The sequence below is a fragment of the Fistularia commersonii genome, chromosome 13 (assembly GCF_037954325.1).
Source record: "Fistularia commersonii isolate RoL2024-O1a breed Wild chromosome 13, RoL_Fcom_v1.0, whole genome shotgun sequence".
Classification (NCBI taxonomy): domain Eukaryota; kingdom Metazoa; phylum Chordata; class Actinopteri; order Syngnathiformes; family Fistulariidae; genus Fistularia; species Fistularia commersonii.
Genome location: NC_141296.1, coordinates 4,947,501 through 4,966,567, shown reverse-complemented (window position 1 = coordinate 4,966,567; position 19,067 = coordinate 4,947,501). Strand labels below are relative to the sequence as shown.

Here is a 19,067-nt window from a genome sequence, read left to right as displayed (position 1 = left end):
ATAATCATCTTAATAATCAGAATGCCAATAGCTTTTGTCAAGGCTGGTGTCCTTAAAGAAAATATCTTATTTGTGTGTTCTGCAAGCACGTTTTCCCTCCAGTCTGACCTGAGATACATTGAAATCCCCTCCTGCACCTTGTCCATCCAGTGCCAACAGGACCGGGCTTCCTCCCCGTGACTGAAACTATACGATTTACTTGTTTCTTTCTATGGGCATTTAAAGGAAAAACGCCTAGGGTAAAATAGAAAACAAAATGCAACGTAATCGATAACCTCTGCAGGAACAAAATGAATCTGCTGCTTTAAAATTCTCTGACTCCGGGATTGTGTGTCAGCTTGTTTTTATGATAAAGTATAATAATGAAAATGTATGGACTTTTCTATTAATGTGATTTTACTGTTGATGCCCTTTTTGTTGTTGTGCCAGGAGACTATCTGTGGGACTAATCTGGTATTCAAAAGGCTAAACACAAAACTTATTATTGCTCTGGTTTTTATCAGTATAGAGTCCTTTAAATCTATATATGAAGCTGTATGCCAATGCAATAGTCCATCCCCCCTTAATACACATTTCTTCTGTCATATTTCTTTAATTTGGCGTAAAAATGGCATAAAAAATATCGGATAATTCAGGTCCTGCATTTTTCCTTCTTTATTTTGAGCTTTTTAGTTCAACTAGATTTTGTGTGCCTTCGCTCAGCAGATCTCCAGGCACATTGTTTACACTCGCCCTGGCCCGTCATCAAGGCAACCACAACAAAAGACATTTCAGAATTTACAAGGACACACAGAGGATGCCCGGGATAAAGGTGACCAGTCCAGGATGTATCTCGCCTGATGACAGCTTGGATAGGCTCCAGCATCCCCCCGTGAACCTCACTGCAGGATAAGTGGCAGAAGATGGATGGATGAATCAAAAATATTTGTTTTTTTTTACTTGCAAACTAAGCTTTGTGGTCCCTGGTGCTATCAGAGTTTGTGTTCTGAGAAGGCTGAGAAAAACAAGTATGCAGTTAATCCTACCAAATCTCCATTATTATTTTATGAGAATCTAATGAAAGTGTAGATGGAGAAACAATTAAAGTAACACGATGAAGGGTATCTTTTAACATATTCATGGCGGTTTTCATTCATTCATACATTCTCTACATTGTTATGCAAACAGGGTCTCAGACCCTCAACCAATTACTTACATGGGCCAATTAGACTTGCAGATATTCACCCTCTCACTACCATCTACGATCAATATAAAAGCCTCGAATTAACCAGATGTTTGTTTTTATAGGGAAGCCGGAGAACCAGGAGAGAACTTGGAACCTTCTTTCGGCAAGACGAAAGCACAAATCACTAAACCAATGGTCAAATGATATTAAAAACATTTTGGAGCGATTATATGATACTGGACCTTCCATTGTGTAGATGTCTGGGTATTTTTGACTATGGGAGTGAATACTGACTTAGAAAGAGCACTTATTTAACAGAAGAAACTTGCTAAACTGACTGGAAAATTGCAAAGTCTAAACTTTTGCAACAATTATATCGGAAGCAGGGACAGACTTAATTACTTCCACCATTATAGTTTAATGTTACCTCAGCTAGTAGCCTTCAATGTGTTGAATTAATTAGACAAATATATTGAGATATTGGCTAATTCTGGTAAAAGCCATTATCCTTCATTGATTTCCTTTATGAGATTTGACAAGAGTAAATGTAAACAGATGAAAATAAAACATTAGAGAAGACCATTAAGATTCAAGCCAACTAACTTCACAATAACAGTCAAGTATTTCATGTTCATTTTCACCTTCAAGTTTTACATTACTCAGAATGTTTCCATTCACTCTTTCTTTGTTTCTTTTTGTTTCGCAAAAAGACACGCAAACCTGTTAGAAGACGGTCATTATCGAATGTCAAAAAAAGAAAGAAAGAAAGAAAATGAAGCCATAAGGGATGTAACCAGTTATTGATGTGATTAGGAACGTGCAGAGAAGACTTAAGTTATTGTATTTATTTTTTTTTTTTGGTTTGCATGCTGTACAAAATTATGATAAAAACATAGAAAGTAACTTTTCGCAAAACATGTCATTAGTACAGGTACAAATTGTTCTCAGTCCAAACATGTTAGATACATCAGAGTTTGTTGTGGGTACAACCAAGTACAAATCTAGAAATTCTAATCAAAATCACATTAGTGAAGTGACAAGTAACTGCTTTGCTGTTTCTTTTGGTTTGGGTCAGTGGCTTTATATCATAGTTCAAGATAACCGACAGTTGTTTTTATATATGCTTTTGTATAAATCAAATAATTCAATACCTTAGTTAGCATGCCTAGAAAAAAAAAGTAGAGAAGAAAAACAACTATAGTGGTAGTACACTGGATTAGATTTGTTTTATCAACACAATTGTATTTTGAAAAATCCACAAATTCTGTACAGTAATGCGAATATCAATATGATATATTTTCTGTAATTCACATTTTGTAAACATTTATGTGATGTGTGAAGTGTAAGCCTTCTATGCCAAGCAAACTACTTTGGTGTCTTGTAGCTCTAAACTCAACTTTTCAAAATACATCAAAGTTGTGATTTTTTGGGGGGATTTTTTTTTTTAAATCCTTCACCCTCAGTATTCACAGTGGCATAGCCATTCGAGTGGCTGTCAGGGGGGATGTAAGCTCCGGTTACACTGTTTGTAATGGCACTGATAGAGATGATGCGGTGGTAAACATTTGCTGTAAAGCTTACCAGAACAGATTTTGTAGATGTATTTTTTTCAAAGATCCTTTAACAAAAGGACAAAAAAAAAAAAACAACGCGTCTGACTCCTGTGACAGCTCAGCCAAGTCTGTGGATATTTTTTTTGAATGTGCAATGCTTTTCAGTTTCTGAACAAGTCCACTCCAGCTGACGGGCATGTTCGCTAATAAATGGGCAAGGTCCCGGTATTTTTCTTTTGACGAAATTAGACAAAAAATTCATGTCTCTCGATGGATGTGTCCTTGATCTGTTGCTTTATGTGTCCATTCTGCTCGCCAATCTCTTATTTTTTTATCTATGCTGTTCAACGCTTAAGGCAATTTCACCACCACTACACAGGCGCCAGCCCTGCCAATGTTGAGAGGGACCTCCTGCAGGGGAAACAAAGAGGGGTTAACAGGCAGCTTCTCAGCTGCGGTTTTGAAATACCAGTTTCATGACATGCAAATAAGAGGATGACAATAATAACATTAGAGTAGATAGTTTGATCAAAGAAACACTATAAAACATGACTGGCTAAGCCCCAACAAACCCAACAAATAAAAAAAAAATGAAAGCTTCATGAAACTTCAACGAGGACAATTGTAGTTCATTGTGTAAAAATTAACTTTTCAAATAAAGGTAAGTTATAAAAGTAACCTACTTCAGTCCATTCATTGTTCTGTGTGTCATAAGACTCAACAGTGTTGAGGTATGACTGGCCATCATATCCTCCCACAGCATAGAGTCTGTCCCCCAGCAGGCAAACACCCACTGCGTCCCGGGGAACAGTCAGAGACGCCACTGTGGTCCAAGTGTCCGTCTTCGGGTCATACCTGAAAAATTCATTTAATTAAAATGGAGATTTTCATGGGCAGGTTACAAATGTTTGAAAACTTTTTGTATGCCATCTTTTATATTTATTTTGTAGAAGATCATACCCTTTTTGAACACCTCTCTCCATTTGAAATGCATTTTCATCACAATTATACTGCCTACTTTGGTGCCTGGATGCTCTCTAAAGGATTATTGTCTCATCTCATTATCTTATCACCTCAATCAGTATTCATGCATCCATGTCAAGGAGAACAAGGCATCCACATTTTCACTTAATCCCCAGTATCTAAACGGTCATCAGTGCACTGGCTCCATTTTTCGAGAAATGTATGAACGGCAAATGATAGACATAGGGAGCAAGAAAAGTGTTTACTTTGAACTGTGAAAGCCATTTCAGTGTGTAAAATTATTATAAATTACTTTTTTGTCTACTGTATTAATTGATTACGATGTCGCGCATCACTGACATCATGCAGCCTACAGTTTGCTCAAGTAACATTGATGAAAGAGATGTGTCAGTGCGCAGTTGACACTCATTAAGTACTGAGCAGTAATACAGAAAGAAATATGTAAACCTGTCATAGGGTTATAAATGTGACTGACATGGCAATAATTGTCATTAATTTTGATCAGTAAGTATTCAAATCAGTGCAACAAAAAAGTAAAGAAACAAATGTAAGTTCCTATCATAACAGTTTATTGAACTCCATTGGCAGTCATACTGCTCAATGAACATGTATCTATGAGAAGCAAAAAAAAAGCTTCCCAAAAAGGAGGCGTTGGACACATATTTCCATTACTCAAAAAATGCAAATTTCTATTGCTACTTCTGTTTTCAGACAAAAACATTCAGTAAATTTGAGATGATAGATATACCAGGCATATATGTATATATATGTATACATATATGCCTGGTATCAAATCAATGACTGGTTGTCATTTAGTATGTAAAAAAACGAGATAAGATGCAAAGTCATGGGTCATTTTCTGTCTCTCTGTTTACACCGTTTTGCCACCTCAATATCTTTCAATTTTCAATTTTCTTTTTTGATAAATTTCCCTCTTTGGATGTGATAATTTTTTTATTTAATCTCGCTCCCCTGTAACTATAATAAATATATGTATAAGTATTTAATGGCTTCAAGAATTGCACAGCCACAGAGGTGACTCTCAGTGTACTAAGCAGCCGTACAGGTTATTCAATATTAGCTACCCACGCTCACAGGGGTGTGTTTTGGCCACAAGATGGTGCCAGTTACTATAAAGTAAACAACTGATGTAAAACTATAACTCTTTTCGTGTGTGAAAGACGCTAATAACCTGAAGAAGGTCAAAAAGTCTTTCCCCTTGGCCAGGGTGAATTCCATTAACTGAAAACAACAAATCATGAACAGATTTTGCAACTCGTTGTGTGTTTATGCATTATCTCTGAAGGAAAAATATGTTCTAACCTTTCAACACAATCTGAGAGTCTAGAACAGTGGTTGGAGGCCGGGGCATCGTGTCCACCCACAGCATAGAGGAAGTTATTGTAGGTTGCCACCCCGACTCCTCCTCGTCTTTTGGTCATCGGAGCACACATGCTCCATTTGTTGGTGTGAGGATCGAAGCACTCCATTGACCTCAGACAGGAGCTCCCGTCTCTGCCACCCACTGAAAATAGTCTGAAAAGGAAAATGCAACGGATTCAAACTGTTACTTATGGAATTAATGAATGTACAAAACATTTTGAAAAAATCATCCATATTAGAAGTCTGTTGTTTGTTAAAGTCCTGGTAAAATAGGAATACTATGACAGATTTTTTGCAAGATGGACCAATGAGTGATAGAGAGCATATTTCAAATGTTTCTTTCCTTAAAAGTCACTTCTCACAAAAATCTCACATCACTTTTTTGAGTGAGTGTAGCTCACAGGCCCAGGAGCAAGAAAGTAGCAGCTAGGGAAACAGTTTCATGATGTCTATTTTTGACCTAGATGCAGAAATAACAATCAGTTATTCCACTGGATTTCTGGATGAAGCTGAACAACTCTCTTTTTCCATTGTTACAGTAATATAATTTACATTAAAATAGTATGGGAAATCATTTACAGAACGCATACAATTAAAAAAAATTACATACAAGTTTTTTAGGATTACAGATTACATTATATTAATTACTTTGTAATATCAGTCTTGATCTCCTCTATTGGCTACTCAGTCCTGTACTGCCACGTTGTTGTGTATCTCACACTGTCCATAAGAATGTGAATTATTTTGTCAGACAATACATCATATGTTCGTTTATGCAAGTGTGCTTGAGTTCAACCATGCTCTCTTTGAGGTTATGTGTTATAATACTGCTGAGCTGTGAAACAGAGGAAGTAAAGATATCTGTCTTTAGACAGCTCTATTCATTTCTGTGCAATGTGCAAACTGACATGATGATGACAAGGTAATAGAAGTAAAATAAACATCATATATCTTACTGACTACAATTTAAAACAAACTGACAGTCTAGCTTTTGATTAATTCTTTTTTTGTTGTTTGTGATTATTTTTAGTTTTCTTTAATTGTACTCCTTAGTGCTTTTCAGACGTCCAGAATTTTTGGGTCTCAAGGCAAAAAATGAACACACACCAATGTAGATTATCAGTTGCTATGATATAGCACACTTATATTAAACCACCTTGAGCAGTCTATAAAGTCAACAAAAACATGGCAGCTTACTTTCCATTGAGTGCTGTGACGCCCATCGTGCTCCGTGGCGTCGACATACTGGCAACGTAGTTCCATTGTCTGGCCTGCGGGTCCCAGCGTTCCACCGTGTTGAGATAGCTCCAGCCATCATGGCCTCCTACTGCATACATAGGGCCCTCCAGCACAGCAATTCCTTCATAAATCGGAGGAATTTATTATTATCATTATTATTGTTGTTGTTGTTGTTGTTGCATACACATACATATGTACACAAACACAAAAATCAAGTTAATTGTAAAATCATTGTAAAAGGCACAGTGAGCGTCACAGAACTGATCCAGTCTGCTCAAAATGAAAGCCCATAAGCCTATAAACTCCTATTTCCCCAAATCAAAGGATAAAACAATGATCCAAAGAAATAATAGTCTTACAACACAACAGCTAAACTGTGCCCAGTGAAGCCAGACTAACATCATCAAGAAAAACTAATGCATGAAATTAAGCTTTATTTGTAACAAAAATTGTAGCTTTTTTTTAAACACAAAAGAAACATCTTTTTCAGCAGCTGGACAGGGGTGTTCTAAGCTTGAATAAATTCACACTCCAAATGTGCATGCAAAGCAGCAAAAGGGTTTTTGTTACAGGAAACATCAGACAATAGAAAGACATCTGAGCAGTTTCATTTCCCGGGCTCGCTGATACCTCTGACCACAGAGGGTGAGTGAGTCGAAAGCTTTGACAAGATCTCCCTGTTCTGTTAGGCAGACCTGTTTCAACCGCAAATCAAAATGCCACTGATATGAGATTTATTGGGCAGGGAGGGTTATGGAAAAAAACAGGCTCAGCATAGGCTGCCCAGCTTTGATAGAGGAATTGGAACATATCTGCCATGTACCTCAAAAGAAAATGCGGAAGCTAGCTGCGACTGTATCATGTTTCATACCACCATGACGTCTGACTAAGCTGAAAATCCAACCCTTTAGATATGTAAAAGAACTGTGACTACGTTATCTCAAACTCTGATCTTTGAGAAGAGCAACCAAAACATATATATCATTTTAAATGTGTACATTTGTTCTTCCTGTACAGCTGCAGGCCCTCAAATGAATGATTCATATTCAGTGTGTCTAATACTTTTTCATTAGATCTGATTTTTGGAAACTACCGTTGAGGCTCTGGCATACACTCACCAAGTCCATGCCTGTGTGTTGACATGGGAGGCATTGTGGACCATATTTTAGTGACTGGATTGTAGCACTCCACCATATTGGATGTCTTGAGTCCATCTCTTCCACCCACCACATACAATTTGTTGTCTATCACTGCCACACCAAACTGCAGGCGCCGTTCATTCATAATGCCAACCTGGACCCAGGTGTTTGTCCGCAAGTCATATTTCTCTATTGTAGTGGAGCCTAAAAAAAACACCGACAAAAACGTTGAAATGAATTATGCAGCATCGATTGGATTTTATCATTGTATTGATTATGTCATACCTTTGGTAGCATCCATCCCTCCGACTGCATAAAGAGCACCCACAGTGGACTTTCGAGGCTTGGTTCTTGGGCTCTGAAACATTGGACGTCTCTCGGGTAGAAGATGATACTTCATGGCTTCCATCAACAGCTTTTGGCATTCCAGGTCATCAGAGAACATCTTGTTGTTTTCCAAATCTGCTAGGAGCTAGATTTCAAGATTTTTACATTTTGTTAAACTACAACTCAAAATTAAAATGATTCCTTGTATTGCTATCGGAAAATCATGCTTTAAAAAAATCAAATAAAAAAAAAAACAATATGACTCAATAGAAATGTGTGTTAACATATAACCAGGGTCATCTCATTTACAGCTGCTTTACAAAGGGAGGGATATTTAGTAATCCTGATTTGAAGTATACTGATCTGGTCCAGTTTTGATTTCAGTCTCTTTTATAGCAAGAACATGTCTTCAGAGTCAATTTAAATTACATTAGATATCTAGATCTAAATATATTTCATTTAGATTATTATGCGCTTAAAAGAAGAAGATAAATTAATTGCAGTCATCTCTAAATACAATGATGTGTCAGACAAAACAAAAGTGCCTTCAAGTAACCTACTCTCTCAATAAACACTGCAGGCTAAAATGACAATTTCTATATAAAACATAATGCTACCATTGTATTTGGACATAAGAACGTTCACATGGACACATGTGACCTGATGCAGACATAACATCATGCACAAAAACAGAGCTGTCTTTATACTGCAATAATCACACTGTAATTATAATTATTACTTGAAGTTGAACTTTCTTTTAGCTACAGTTTATGCTCAGCATGCTTTATTCAGTTTTTTCTTAATTTTTCATAGCACTTTCTAAGCTAATGAAAATGTGCATGGTTGAGAAGTAAGACATGTTTAACATTATTCCTCCTTGTGGATTACGAAAGGAAATGATCCTTTGGAAAAAAAATATTGATGAGGAGGCAGAAGACTCTGTCACCCCTATTTTTTACTTGATAGCTTCTAAATGATCGAGTACAATGTCACAGAAAAAGATTTCGAGGGGTTGAATTGGAAGCAGCGAGTTGTTAGCAATTATTATGATGGATTCCATGAGTTTGTGAAATGTTTTGAAGTGCCTGTATAAATGCAACCCAATTTATTTTTTATAACAGTTACAGGTTTCCATTAGGCTATGGATCACAGTACACACACACACACACACACACACGCTTGTAGATATAGTACACAAACATACATACGTACATAAAAACACATAATGATTCTTATTGTGAAGCTTGTAATGAACTTTAAAAATATGGATTACATTTTTGCTGATGAAATGTATTTTATCAGTCATTAAATATGTAAAAATATGCCATGCTGGCTAGTGGGAGGACTCACCTGTGGAGGAAGGAGAGGAAGACGGATGTAAGCAAGAAGCACTCCGAGGTTTTGTTGTCGATGCTGGACATCATATCTCACCCACATCATCAGAGCCTTGAATATGGTTTCCTCATCGGGAACATTGATGTCATCACTGGAGAGTAATTTAACAATCTCAGCTGTTGGGAGCAGGAGAAACTCTTGGTTCTGAATAACCTCCAGAAAGTTCTCCTTGTACAAGAAAGAAATGGACATTCATCACGTTCACATTCAAGACGACAAAGATGGCACAGTTTGTGATTTAATGAGAGTAGGACTTATTTGCATGGTATGAGGACGAACAGCAGAGAATACAATTCTGATTGTCTTCCTGTGATTGCTATAAGAGTTGCTTCTAAGTGCTTCATATGTTTGAATGAACAGATGAGACTGTCCAGTATTTAATTAAACTCATGAAACAAAACAAATAACACAGGAGGTCATGAATCCAACCGACAGTTTTTTAAACAATGAGAGCATTTCTGCAGATCACACATGGCATTATTTAGCCGATCATCAGCTTTTAATGCGAAACAAAAAAGGCATAGCGCATAAACACCTTATCACACCAATGTACCAGGACCCTCTAAATTTTGTGGGGAATGTTCTCTATTGCCTTCCTAAAGATTGATCTTCCATTTACTGGCCAGGAGCCGGGACAATATTACAACACTGCATGGCTACCTCTTCAAGGACAGTGTCTGTGGGCAATTCCATCAGAGAGGATACCTTATAAAATTGTCAGCCTCCTTTATGACTCCATAGTAGGCTATATTGGACATTAAAAGGTATGAAAGAATTATAAGGTAAACCTTGACCACATATGTTGCTGGTTCATTTTTGAACAAAGAAAATGAGCATTAATTATTGAGCAACAATAACAATTTATGGTGGCAACTACAGAGAGGAATCTTGGTACAACCGCTGATGGTGTCTTTGTAGGATCTATTATAAATACAGGGTTTAAAACGCAGCACACCTCACAATAGACATCCACTGTTCAATCATGGTAATGACAGAGAAAGTAGTTGAGACCTGTTATTTATAATTATCAGTTTTATTGCAAAACCAAGACATGGACTGGGTCTATTAGATAATATTTTCAAATCATATTTTCCTGGCTATGCTCAACAGTGAGCAAACTATTTGCAAAGCATAGCTCAGCAAACCAGTAATTGTGTAATAACTGTGTTTTCTCAGAAAGTGGAATGCTGATGTGTAATCTAGGGCCGGCTGAGAAACTGAGTGTTGAACAATCCCTGTTTAACCGTATAAAGTGGCACGCTACTTCTTTAACTGCCAGTCTTTTTACGTAATATGTTTTGATGATGAATATTGTTTCTACTGACAAATATAATTATTTACTGCTTTTGACCGAAAAAGGTTTTTATCTCACTCTTTCACAAAGGAAAAGGATGTAAGAGGGCAACCTCACAAGGAAACACATGTGTATTCAAACAAAACTAGTTCCACTCAAAACCCAGAGGATAGACTTGCAGGAAGCGCCAGCTCTTGCTGCTCATTACTATAGTGATTGAACAGGAAGTTGGCCTTCGAGTGCAGTTTGATGATTAGATTAACCTCCTGATCCTACGGGGTGCCTATGAAAACAGGCTGAGCAGATGTCCTTTAGGAGATAACATTTGTCCCATGCCGTCCCAGCTGCATGACCAGCAGGTCCTTATCTGACAAGTAAGTGTAAGAATCGTAATGGAATGCAAATATTTCTCTCAGATATAAATAGAAATAAAAATTTTAAATCATGCAGATTACTAATAAATGTGCAGCCATATGTCTTATCTCTAAGTCACATATCTAAATTGAGAGGATGAAACAATTTCATTTCTATTCAAATGTGCATGCCGCTATTCCTCTGCTTAGATTGGGAGGATGTATGTTTCAAGACACCAACGATTCATTCCATTACAGGTTATGACAGGTTATTTAGATTAAGAGCCGTAAAAGCTGGGAATGGTCTAAAATAATCAAACATTTGAAGTACTGTATATTCATCCATGATGCTTTCTGGAAAAAAAAAAACTAGATAAAAAAAATAAATAAACATGGCCATAAGTTGAGATGATCTAATTCTCAATTGAGAACATACAATACATTTTTCAGCATTGAGAATAATGAACGGAATCTTCTTGTTGGCTGAGTGAAAATCCAGTCAATATGAAATATGTGATGGGTTAATTTAATGTCATTCACGGTGGGTTTATGTTCATGTTAATTTACTCACAGCAGCAATAAAACCAAGCGTTTCAACTGTCTTTATAGCATTCATTATCACAACTAGAGGTGACAAAACTCATTCGGCATACTCAAGGCCTTATTACAAAATAAGTCATTAAGTCAAATAACGATGAGGTCTAGTAATTGGCTGTCCTACCATTGTATAGTTATGAGCGACATTCAGCAGATCTACGCAGCCCTGGGCATCTGCGAAGGAACGTATCCCCAGACAGTTGGAGGGGTGAAGCTGTTTCATGAGGAAGTTACAGCAAACTTGGATGACTTGCGAAAGCTGGAGTAAGCAAGCTGCAGCCAGTAAACTCTCGATGGTCTCCTCTTTCAGTTCAAGGACACCTGCAATGTCACAATATTTTTTTTCTTTAATACAGCCACATTGTCAAAACCTGTGATATAGTGATAAAATAAATAAAAAACAGTAAAGGATAAAGAAGATAATTTTCAGACCGTTCATACCGATGGATATCTTAACATCTTAACTATTGAAAAAAACTTAAGAAAATGTAAAGTGTACACTGAATGGTAACATAAAACAATATTATGTTACAACAGTGCTTTTTTCAGGTCAGCACCAACTCAGTATACATGGTTTTATTGATCCATTTTAATCATGGTTGGATTTCAAAAGTCTCATAACAAAATTCAAGAGCTCGTGAAAGCCTTTATGAGCACTCACCAGTGTAGGCAAAATGAACCAGGGATCTGAGGGCCTCTGGATCAACTCCCTCCATCTTGATCTCCTCTTGCTTTGCCTCCCTCACATCACTAGTGAACATTGCAGCAAAGTAGTCTGATACAGCACTCAGAACCAGTCTGTCAAAAACAAAATACAAGAAATAATGATCAGATATTTGTTCAAGGCGAGTTTTACCGGCTGATGGTTGATATCGCTTAATATCACTCGCCCTTGGAATTCGGTGTCACCTCATGAGAAAAGGATAAAAAACCTTATTAGTGAATCCTGCATTATCCTACTAGTTTCCACTGCATGCAGTCATTGAGTTGGATGTGCTAATGCAGTTATATTGACTCTGATCATACAGCTTTAATCAAATGAGATCAGCAACTGAACGTGAGTACTTTACACTGTCTGGATAAAATGATGAAATACACTGGGAAACATCCTTATTTTTATATTCAGTCAATGAAATTAAACATCAAGCATCTATAAAATCAGTCAAATGCTGTCTCTTCTATGTAATGAATGACGGCTTTTGTTCGTATCTGAAATACAATGTGGAGATTCAAAAGGGCAGAGGTTCAATTTGATCACAGCAGAGTGCCGCTGTGAATTATTTATACGAAGACCATCGAACCTTTCATGTTAGATCATGTCAAATTCTGTCAACCGTCGCCTGAATATCTGAAAAGTTTTCTCTTGAGTTAAGTGATTCATTTATTCATCTTTCAATGCCAGTGTGTTTCAGAATTTTAACTGTGGACCAGAGAGGGACCAAAGTCCAAATGTCCATACTGATGACTAAATTAGCGTCCGTATTACTTCATCAACATAGAAATTATAGCAGAAAGAAGGACAGATACCAACCTGTGGGCTGGTATCTTGTGATCCCCTGCTACCAACAGGACATCACAAAGCTGTTTGTGCTGTAAGTAGTTCTCCATCTTGCGGAAAGTCTGTTCTGCATGATTTGTGGCCTGGAAAAATTCATCAGACGAGTTGTTGTTCATTTTGGAGAAGGTGCTTAGAGCCAACCTGCAAAGAGAGGAGTCAAGCAAAGAGAGGACGTGTGACTGAAAAATTGCCAAAGGCGGTGGGACTGTGCACTTCTATTGTATTTTTTTAATTAAAAAAATAATTGAATCTGTAATGTGAGTTCAAACATTCAACAGATTATTTTGTGAGAAATGTGACAATAATTAGCATCACAGCATCAATTAAACCACAAAGTTGTGTTGTTTTGTTATATTACTACAATCTCACAGTTATGAAATGCATGTATGAATCTAATTCCCCGCCCTAGAAAATACTTTCCCTTAAATGATTTGCTCAGTTTTTCTCTTTTCGATCCACTCTCAGTAAAAAGTTTGTTCAGGGCAAAAACCAAAAGGATGTACTGGGAACCTTCACATAATATCATTTCATATTTTCATATTTCATGATGAACAAGAAAATTAAAAACTGCGTATCGTTCATCCCCCCTGACTATTATTATAACACTACAATAATTTAATGAAAAAGAATATATTAAAAAGGCTGCACGCTCGGAGATAAGCAAGAACATTTCTAGGAAACAAAGGAGTCTGTTTTGGACACACGGCACCGTTGAGCTCTTGCTTCCCTATGGTGTTTCTGCATCTTTCTTGCCCCCCTAAGCTGAAATTAAAACTGTTATGGTCTAAACTCCATGCATAAGTGGATAACTAAGAGTTACATTCCGATGGGAATGCAAAGTCAAAGCAACAGCTTTCCACACAGAATCTCCCTATGTTTGTATGTGCAGGCCTTTGTTTCTGTTCCCCTGTGGGGCTGTATATCTGTGTGTGCATGTGTGTTTCCCAAAGACAGGGACTAAACAAGTGAAGAAGCCTGTTCATCACAGCATTGTGGTAAAGCTGGGTTCCGTTCCCCATAGGCTGCTAGATTACACGCTGTTTTACAGGCATCCAAGTAATCCTTCAAATGCGTGCCAAATAATGCAGCTCAGCCACTTGGTGTCCTTCACAGAGCAGGTCCACTCATTGACATTTGGGGTTGTTTGTTCCGCTACATAAACAGAACCAAATCTTCTCATAGAAGAAGCTTACTGTCATCTCATGGTGCTTCTGCTGTCTAAAGACTGATAATGGTGAAGAAAAATGTCACTGCTTTAAACTGGTACTTTGTGTTGTCAGTCATTACCCCTAATAAACTACAATGACTGAAGTGTTGACAAATAAGTTCAAATTGCAAATAGAAATTCAAAGATGAACTGAGGACCCTTCCAGACACCGCAACACAATGGACCAGGGAAATCCAAGATTAATAATGCAGGCAGGCAAGAGGGGGTGTTGGCTCTTATCGATGTCCAGATTAACACACTATCATAAAGATTTTTCGCTAAGTGTGCGACTTTCTTCTGTTTCATTTGCAGAAGTAACTAAATTGTTCCTGTGGGAATTGTTTACTCTGAATATTTTCTCTGTAGTACCCAATGGTGTAATCTTTATTGTGTAAATTCTAGCTTTATGCAGAAATAATATATTGCCCTGTCACAATAATTCCCCAATGATCCTGGTGTCTTGGAGAGGAATACCAAACAAGACCGAATAAGCAATGGGGCCATAAAACTGAGATGCATTTACTTTGTATTGGCTCCAAGGCTTGCTGAAAGGATTTTTCATGCCCACCAATCTCTGAGACACTAATTGCTTTGGTATCACATTCTCGGGAGCAGTAAATTTCTCTGAGGTGTATATTTTTGCTCTCAGGAGTGGCTTGGATGATCAGAAGTATAGGCCGGTTTTATTACAGCAGTAAAGGCCTGGAACACCTTGCTCTGGAAGCACAGAGGCTAACAGGATGTAGAAATATCAGTTGTTGACTACTTTTTGCCAATGCACGTTGCAAGAATTGAGGATAGTAAATTGGCCCAACAAGCCTGACCAAATTAAGCGGAATGAACAATAACACCGGGCTTTATTTTCCCTCACAGACATCCCTCAGTAAACATAAATTAGGTGACATTTCCTTCTTTCCTCTTCAAATCTATCAGAAGATAATATGCCATGATGTTATCAGTTTTATTTTGACAAAGGTAGTGTACTACTTTTAGAGAAATCTGTGCTGCATCGGTGACACACAACCAAAGAGATTTTTCCACAACGTTGTCAATCTTGCCCGAGTAAGATCAGACGCTAAGACGATGACACGATGTGTTTTTCAAACAGCAGTTCATACTGCAGCTGCCGTGGTACATACGGTAAAAGCATTTAGCTTCGCAACACTGGATCTCCATCGACATTGGATCTGCAGATCACACATCATAAAATATCGCTGTATTTTGGGGATGAAGTATTTTTTCACAAAAACTGTGAAAACTGCGCAATGTGATATCTCAAAATGGTGACATGAACATACACTGACTTTCAAACAGTTTCTATATCAACATTTTAGGTAAACTGGGGGTTGGCTATGGGAGTTTTTTGGCACAAGGTGAAGAAAAAAAGAGACAGTAATGGATTATAGGGGAGTTACCACACAATCACATTTTGTCCTATCCTTTGATTTCTCTACTGTTATTGATCAACTGATACAACCTTCCCTACTACATGAATGGTGGAATGATTTAAGGAGCGATTTTGACTCCCCAAATCATCCGCAGTAGTTTATTTTATGACTCAGACATGTTACTGAGAACATCTGTCTTATTCCAACTAGAGGCAATCCCCTCAAGCAAGCCCTTCCAAAGGATGGAATGTCATGCTTGTCAGGTGCAAATAAGAAATGTTTCTTTTCCAATGGATTATGTGCCCCTTAAGGATTATTAAAGAGAGTCTACGACTCCTCATGCATCATATGTTAGGTCTATATTTGTATATCATAAGCTGGCAGTCAAAATACTATTTTCAGATTTAGGGAGAGAAAATTTGTGAATACTGACTGTAAAATTAGATTCCTGTAATGACACTCTCTGATCACTGTTGAGAAATAATTTTTCTTGTCTGCCCTTTTCCTATTGCACCAAAAGACATTCTTACGCTTCCACTTTTACACCCAGCTCAATATTGATAATAACTGAGGCCATGTAGCAGTATACAGGGACCACTTCTTTAGGAATTGCTCTGTAGTAGACCAGAGGGACTTTTGTGTGTAGTAGAAATTTGCCCTAGCTATTAACAGATATGAAATTATCACCTTAATTGATTTTTCCTTGAGCTTTAACATGAGGTGGAAAGGTCTGATCAGTTTACGGTAGTATCATATACTGAGCTTCTCGGGTGGGATCCTGATTCATGTAGTGACCGAAAAAAAACTGCCTGAGTTGTGCACGTTTTGGTCATTTATTCATCCATTGCTGTCTTGCTTATCATGCACATTTTGTTGCAGAGATTCTTGAACCAAACTGTACTGATATAAACTGAAATAAAACATGTTAACTTAATTTAGACAATACTACAACTTACATATTACACTTACATAACAGACTAGTCGTGGCAGTGTCTTGAAGCTGTGGTCTCTACAAATTCTAATGAATAACAGATTTGACTTGTATGTTGATTTTGTCGGTTCTAAGAATAACTATCATCGTAAAACGAATGAAAATTGTATCTGGGGGCCATGGATTGGGGTACTCTGTCCCTGTGAAAATTTGCGGATCATGCAGAATGCTCTTCAATAGTTTATGAATGGACGGTTTCAGACACACAAGACTGGCTATAATTAATTTTCATCGGATGCAATATGTGTATCAAAAATATGGGAAAACAAAATCAAAAAAACATTTTTTTTCCTAGGTTATATACAGTAGAGTTGTTTTCAAATTATATTTACATATATATGCAGATTGAGCCAGATTCAAGTTAGGGTTAGGGTTAAGTAAATTAAGTGGCACATTGTTTGTTGTTTGCAATCTATGTCTACATTACTACCCATTCTTCCACTTGAACAATGTACTCTATTCTACTCCATGCAAATGCAAAATATGCATGCCCTGGGAAACTTTGAACTGAGTAATAGCCTCTACTAATAGTGCCGATGTAAAATTAATGAAAAACTGTGTGAGAGATTATGGTCTTTGTAATACATCCATTTGGTGCACTGTGTATACAATACTGTTGCATTTATTCTCACAAATGTCAAAAGCACTTTGAAAACAGGGGCTTCAACAACGTATTTGTCCATAGTTTCCATATGCAATTACCTTGTTTGGAAACAGGATGTTACATTGGTGGTCATAACAAAAAGAACTGAATTAAGTATTAAAAAATGATGTTCCTAGCTATGAAGATGTCACTCTGAGACTGAAAAAAATGTTTTGTTTGGTAACTTACTGCATCTTAAGGACGCCCTGTCCTGTGTGCCACACACAGGATCCAATAAGCCCAGTGGCATTATGAGCCCTCCAACAAATATCTGAATTATGGCGGTTGACATGGTGGTAGTATTTCTTCTCCAAGGTGTTGGAGGGAGAATTGAGTTATCATTCAAACTAACAGTTGCTGACTCAAACCTCTGTTAGTGTTTATATGGGAGAGGTCAAGGTTTCCTTTCCATTCAGGTTAACTTCAGTAATATATCCTCTGCGTATGATAGTGAAAGGTTGTTTGGATAAGAGACAAGAAGAGTACGAATTTATGAAGGAAATTCATACACAAGGATGGGAAACAACTGGGAATTATGTCCAAATTGCTTTATACTTAGTTTGAGTTGACAACTTCACCACAGTAATCTGTTAGATTGATGAGGAGGTTTAACTCCATTTACAAAACTCTGGAGAAAACTACAATGATTAAAAACCACAAATAACTTCCTCATTCATGAAAGTTAAGTTTTAGCCCAGAAATGCCTCACACAATGTATCTAAAATAAAATTTAAAACAATAGAATAAATGAGGTTAAAAACTTTGAATGACTGTTGACATGACTGAAACAACTGCTAGCTCTACAATCAGGAGACATACAAGTTCATAATGAGTGAAGCAAAGAATCCATATACAAAGAAGTTCAATTCTGAGTTTAGATAATAATGGCCTCCTAATAAGAGCCTCAGCCATGGGATTAAAGTTTGTGTGTGTGTGTTAGCCTGCAGTGGAATATTGTTTAAAGAGGATACAGCTTATAGAGATACTGCAGAAAAAGAAAAATGTCTCTCAGCTTTGCATAGACAAGAATGCCTGACATCAATGCCTTAGCTTTCTGAAGGATTTCTAATGTTACAAGGATATTTCAAGATATTTCACATTACAGTGGGTTGTAGAATTAAAAGAGGTTAAGAAAGAGACGACTGATTTATAGATGAAATAGCTGCCTCCATGATCTTGCCTTGTCTTTTTAAATTATAATTGTATTGTAATTAACCCCTGACAAAGACTGACAATTCTGGAAAAAAAAAACAATATAAAACTTTGAATTAGAATTTTTTAATCTTTGTCTTCTTTTAAAACAACGCTTTTCACATTATCTGAAAAGATGAAGATTAAAATGAATACACAAAAACTTACAGCAGAGCAACTTACTCTTTGAAAGGATTATATAGTAGAAATAGGAAAAGTTGTGGTTTACTAACCACGAAGAGGCGCTAATATTAAAGCACCTTTTGCTCAGTAGTCATACCTTCTCACTGTGAGCAGCGTTACTACCCCCACTCAATTCTATCTTTGGCAAAGACATCTATGTTTGTTGTATCTGTATTGGGAATCCATGCTTTATACGTCAAATTTGTTCAGCATGTTGTATAGTTTTCTATCTCTAAAGTATTTGCTTTTGTACATTTTAGGCTTGTAATCAGTCCTCTTCATCCAATGAAAAAAACACCATCAATACAATAACGCAAATTGTTGGAGCCTCTTACGATTATAGCTAGGTCCTGATACTTGATAAATATTGAGTATAAATATAATCTAAGGAAGGGTTTACCAAACATTTTACTCAGAATTATCATCAACTCAGATTGGCAACAATATATAATATTTCTATAGAAAGTAAGAAAACCA

At 37.0% G+C, this 19,067-nt stretch overlaps 1 protein-coding gene across 1 annotated transcript in view; it reads right to left on the bottom strand.

Moving 5' to 3' along the window:
* Positions 1-1,999: 1,999 nt before the first annotated feature.
* The window catches only part of klhl4 (kelch-like family member 4), a 20,042-nt gene continuing 2,974 nt past the window's right edge, over positions 2,000-19,067 (bottom strand). Inside the window, exons 2-11 of the mRNA XM_086157726.1 lie at positions 12,961-13,128; positions 12,091-12,227; positions 11,554-11,750; positions 9,141-9,353; positions 7,749-7,935; positions 7,443-7,667; positions 6,283-6,445; positions 5,026-5,238; positions 3,402-3,573; positions 2,000-3,129 (exon numbers count right to left, since the gene is read on the bottom strand). Coding sequence (XP_086013852.1) covers positions 3,070-3,129; positions 3,402-3,573; positions 5,026-5,238; positions 6,283-6,445; positions 7,443-7,667; positions 7,749-7,935; positions 9,141-9,353; positions 11,554-11,750; positions 12,091-12,227; positions 12,961-13,128 — 1,735 coding nt within the window. The 3' untranslated portion in view covers positions 2,000-3,069. The remainder of the gene's footprint in view (positions 3,130-3,401; positions 3,574-5,025; positions 5,239-6,282; positions 6,446-7,442; positions 7,668-7,748; positions 7,936-9,140; positions 9,354-11,553; positions 11,751-12,090; positions 12,228-12,960; positions 13,129-19,067) is intronic.